The sequence below is a fragment of the Trachymyrmex septentrionalis genome, unplaced genomic scaffold, assembly GCF_001594115.1.
Source record: "Trachymyrmex septentrionalis isolate Tsep2-gDNA-1 unplaced genomic scaffold, Tsep1.0 scaffold22, whole genome shotgun sequence".
Taxonomy (NCBI): Eukaryota; Metazoa; Arthropoda; class Insecta; order Hymenoptera; family Formicidae; genus Trachymyrmex; species Trachymyrmex septentrionalis.
This window is the reverse complement of record NW_017305375.1, coordinates 2,858,734-2,863,711: the sequence shown is the minus strand read 5'-3', so window position 1 is coordinate 2,863,711 and position 4,978 is coordinate 2,858,734. Positions and strand designations below refer to the sequence as shown.

The window sequence follows — 4,978 nt, the reverse complement described above, 5'->3', positions numbered from 1 at the left end:
TGTGTGTGTGTGTGTGTGTGTGTGTGTGTGTGTGTGTGTGTGTGTGTGTGTGTGTGTACATTGATTCTACATATAAAACTTACATAGTTATCACCTTACAATTAACCATCTCGTCTTTTTTCTAAGTAAAGAAGTGAGATTTTGTTACTATTTGTGCTAAAGAACCAAAGATTCTTTGTCACTGACGTTTTGTGTTAAACGTATTTCTTTTGAACGTGTTTCTCTCAAAAGGTTTGGATATACGGAAACCTTTGGTGCTCCGTGTGGCTTGCGGTCGACGTTTGGATGTGCACGGCATCGATATTGAACTTATGCGCCATCAGCTTGGATAGGTACTTGGCTGTGACCAGACCAGTCAGTTACCCTCAGGCAAGTGCCACTCAGCATTCATGGGAATGATTATCCTAAGGAGATCAGAAGCGCGTTACGCGTCAATTTCGCCACTTAGTTCAACGCGTTTGTTCAATGATAATATTCCTTGTTGATTAAGGGCGATCACAAAATAGGACATAAGCTGCATAGCTATAGCTTAAGGCCGCTGAATCAATAAATATCTAACATAAAGACGCTATGCTGATTTACATAAGATGCTCATTGATTTAGAGAGCTTGCTATGATTATTAAGCTTATGTAATTTTGCATGTGATGGACACTTAATACTGAAACAAAAGACGCACTGAAATGAAATGAAATGAAAAAGAAGTTCTGTAGAGTTAACTTCTGTAAGCTAACAATAAAATCTTAGAATAAAGATCAAGACAGACCTTTGCATAACGCATAATTCATAAAACATAAGAAAATCAACCAATCAAAGTTTTTATTTCATGGAAAGGAAGGAAATGAAGGACTTAGGTTGATTCATTTTCTTATGCATTATGCGTTATGCGTTATGCAAGACTGTGTTCCCGCCCTTACTTTCAAATTTTTATATTTGCTGTTCGAATATATTTTATTCGCAATACTCAATTTCAGATGCATTGATTTTTCGTACTTAAGAAAATTGAACTAATAATAAAATAAGAAATATAAACTTGTGCGCATTGAAAAATAAACGAGAACGAAGTGAATATATAATAAGTGAAGAAATGTGAATTTCCTCTTCAAGGGGGGAATACAATATAATACGACTAATCGCATTAAGTTATCTATGCAATTATCGCGTCCCTGACGCAGATTTCCTCGTTAAGTGCTTCTTTTTTCTCCATTTTCATAAATCCAGCTTATGTCAACGAAGAGGGCTAGACTGCTGGTAGCCACCGTTTGGGTTTCGAGCTTCGTTATCTGTTTTCCGCCTCTAGTGGGCTGGAAGGACAAACGGGTGCGTACTAGCCACAGCTAATCCGCCGTTATTTCGCGCTGTTATTTCGGGACGATTTTCAATCGACGTCTGATCGACCCTGGCCGGATTTAGTCTGCACACGTTTTTAATCGTTTCTCTGTTCTCGTAGTCGCATACCACGTACAATGACACGTTTCCTCTATATGGCCCGTCCAACACCACCACTATACTTGTGCCGATGAAGCCATGCCCATGGATCTGCGAACTGACCAACGACGCCGGCTACGTCGTTTACAGGTAAGTCCCTCAAAGACCCTTGGCTCCTCATTATATACATATTGAATTATGTCGCGTAATATTAATAGCGAGAAATTTACATAGATACTTTTTTCTTTGCTTTTATATATCGGGATATATCACCTTTTCATTATCCGGCTAAATACCAGAGTGCCATAAAAATGGTAAAATGTGTCGGGAAAAATTCTTTTAATGTTTTTCCTGTATTAAAGAGACGTTATTCAATTTATCGGCGTAAAATTAATTTATTTTAACATACGTTGTAGGATCAAAATACAGAATAAAAATCGTGTTTTAAACATCTTTTTATTTAGATATATAAAAAAAATATATACATAACAATATGTATTGTATAATAACAAAATTTATATAAATATATATATATATATATATATATAACAAAATATATGCAATTAAATTTTTCATATAATAGATACATGTATTAATACCTAACACGTATTAAAATCTGAAAATTTATGTAATATTGGAATAATTTCGAAGACAACAATTTCGCCAATTAAAGATTATAATTTTGAAGCACACATATTGACATTTTTACAAGATAGAAACATTCTCTTTTTGTATAAATCACTCCTGACATTTTACCTCTGTTTTAAAAATGGATAAGCCACTTGAGAAATCGAGAATTATATTACAACAATAATATTATACAACATTAATTCTAAATTAAATCTGAAATAATTAAATAAAACTCTATACAAGGCAATAAGCTTAGTATGTTGTTAATGCACAATCTAATTTAGTTATCCAAATCAAATTACAAATATATTCCACGTTTCAAAACCCGTTCTGTGAGAATTGAATATATTTGTATGGAATATATTTGTAATTTGATTTGGATAAATAAATTAGATTGTCGCACTAACAACGTGCTAGGCTCATTGCCCTTGTATAGACTTTTATTTAATTATTTATTTGTTCAAGCCTTAAGAGATAATTTTTAAATCTGAAATTTTATAGATTATAAGAGACTATACCAATAATAACAATTAAATTAAAATATGTAAAATTTTCTAGCTTGAGATTGCTAAGCAAAAATTAATAAATTGAAAGGTAAAAAAATAGAGATAAAACAGTTTTACCTCTGTCACCGTATTATATACGTCAATCAGGATGTTATCTATATACACTCTATATGATACCGATCAAAAAGCTAATATATAAACGACTGATACGTTTTGAGTGCTTGCCAGTGACACGTGTTTCTCGATTGAATCATCTTGTCCATTATTAAAACCAATAGCTAAATTAATATTCGCGATAATATATAACCTCATCTATGTATATGTGTCAAACTGCACGAGCTGACTACACGTAAAAGTATCCGATATGTTATCGCGAAGTGGGGAACTATCAGCAGTGTGACAGGAAATCGCAACTGTGTTGCAGTGCTCTAGGCTCCTTCTATATACCAATGCTGGTGATGCTATTTTTTTATTGGCGGATCTACAACGCCGCAGTTTCCACGACGAGAGCTATTAATCAAGGTTTTCGAACAACAAAAGCCTCGAAAATGCTTGGCAGCAGGTAAACTTCCACGTCATTTTTTTTTTAAACTTTCGTTTACTTGACTAAATTTATTTTTTACAATTTTATAATCCATTTTTATCGCACATTTATTTGTGTTGCTTTTGTGCGATCGATGTACAATAAATATTGTAAATATTGATCATCTTGCATCAATTATCTTTTTAATCATGCATTCATATAATTTTAAAAAGTTTATATTAAGTTTAACATTTTTACATGTCTCAAACGATCCATCCAAATAGTTTTTGTATTATGCAGTTTAACACAAGATGAATATGTTAGAACACAAACATTATGTAAAAATTAACATTAAAAAATGTAACACTTAGATACAATTTAGAAATAAATTATAGAAATATATTTTTCTTCAATAAAATTATATTTATATTTGTTACTTTTTCAATAAATTAATATGTATATTCATCTTTTACTTATTTATCTTGAAATTTATGCTTTACTATATAATTTTTTGTTATTTATTCACTTACTTGTAAATTGTATTATTTTAAGAACTATTAAACATTAATTTAACACTAATATGTTAAAAATTTAATATAAAAATTTTTATAAGGACCAATTTTAACACAAATACAAAACGGTTTTTACTGTATATCTTATCATATGTTAATTATTCTATCAATATAATTTTTTAATGTTATATATAAAACAAATCATTATCTTTTATTATCATTCCCTTTTAATAAAATGGGAAAATAAAATTTCCTACATTTAAATATGTTTTTCCACTCTTTGTTCTCTCGAGTCGTCGTTTCATTCGCGGGTCTGCGGTTGAGCTTCTTCTCCGTGAGAGAAAGGAAGTCTTTCTATAGAAGCTTTATGCTGCCAACAGACATAAATGCCTATGAAAGAACGCATTTTCCTATTCTTATGCAGGTTCGATGAACAAAGACTGACCTTACGAATTCACCGTGGCCGAGGTAGCGTCCACAACGGCAGTAACAACGGCAATTCGAGAAGTCCGGACTCGAGCAGCCGCAGCTCCGTGAAGCGAGAAAAGATCAAGATCTCAGTCTCCTATCCCAGCACCGAGACGCTCAACACGAAGTGCAACACCCTCGAAAGGACACCGTCGAGATGTTCGCAAATCTCGGTCCATTATAGCAACGGACAGACGCAGACGCAGCTTTGTCCAGCCTCGCGAAACACGCATCTTAAGGTGAATTAGATCTTAATGAGTTCCATTTACATGACCTATCTGAAGATGTAATTAACTGCTTCAGATGCACGAATCCATTTTTAATTTTCCGACCTTGTTCTTTTTTAAGAAATGGTGTTTTACTCCTTCAAGATTACATTCTTAACATATAATAATTTTAGCATTTCTATATTATAGAAATTATTTCGAAACGAACTATATTAAAGATTTATATATTTTTTATTACTGTATAAAATTATAATATAATAACACGAAGTTTGAAAAGATAGAATCTACGGCTTTCCGTTGGAAGTGATGTTGGACATGCGTAAATTTCACATTCCAGCATCACATTCCTGATGACATGTTGTCGCTGCAATTTTAAATGCATATACTTTTTATTGATGACTAATCGATAGCATTTTGCAAAATGAAGCGAATCAAGGATCACTTTTTCGTTCAATAAAACCGAGGCACTCGGTCGATCGAACGTGGCAATCGAGCCATATAAATTTACTCTTTTTCCTCTTTTCCCTCGCTGTTTTGTTTCACGAGGATCTCCAAGCTTTTATTTGACGTTTAAATCGTCGATCGTGATTATTCTCCCGCATGTGAGTCGGTATCGTGCGGATTTACAGACGGATAAAACAAAACAGGATATGGACACGTACTTGTTTTGTTGATGGCTTTCATGT

General features: G+C 32.9%; 1 protein-coding gene across 2 annotated transcripts in view; it reads left to right on the top strand.

The window, feature by feature from the left end:
• Window positions 1-4,978, top strand: part of LOC108748391 (octopamine receptor Oamb) — a 21,473-nt gene that overhangs the window by 11,597 nt on the left and 4,898 nt on the right. For both annotated transcript variants that reach the window (XM_018486541.1, XM_018486542.1), the window contains 5 exons: window positions 232-369; window positions 1,220-1,318; window positions 1,449-1,576; window positions 2,987-3,124; window positions 4,022-4,304. In XM_018486541.1, coding sequence (XP_018342043.1) covers window positions 232-369; window positions 1,220-1,318; window positions 1,449-1,576; window positions 2,987-3,124; window positions 4,022-4,304 — 786 coding nt within the window. The remainder of the gene's footprint in view (window positions 1-231; window positions 370-1,219; window positions 1,319-1,448; window positions 1,577-2,986; window positions 3,125-4,021; window positions 4,305-4,978) is intronic.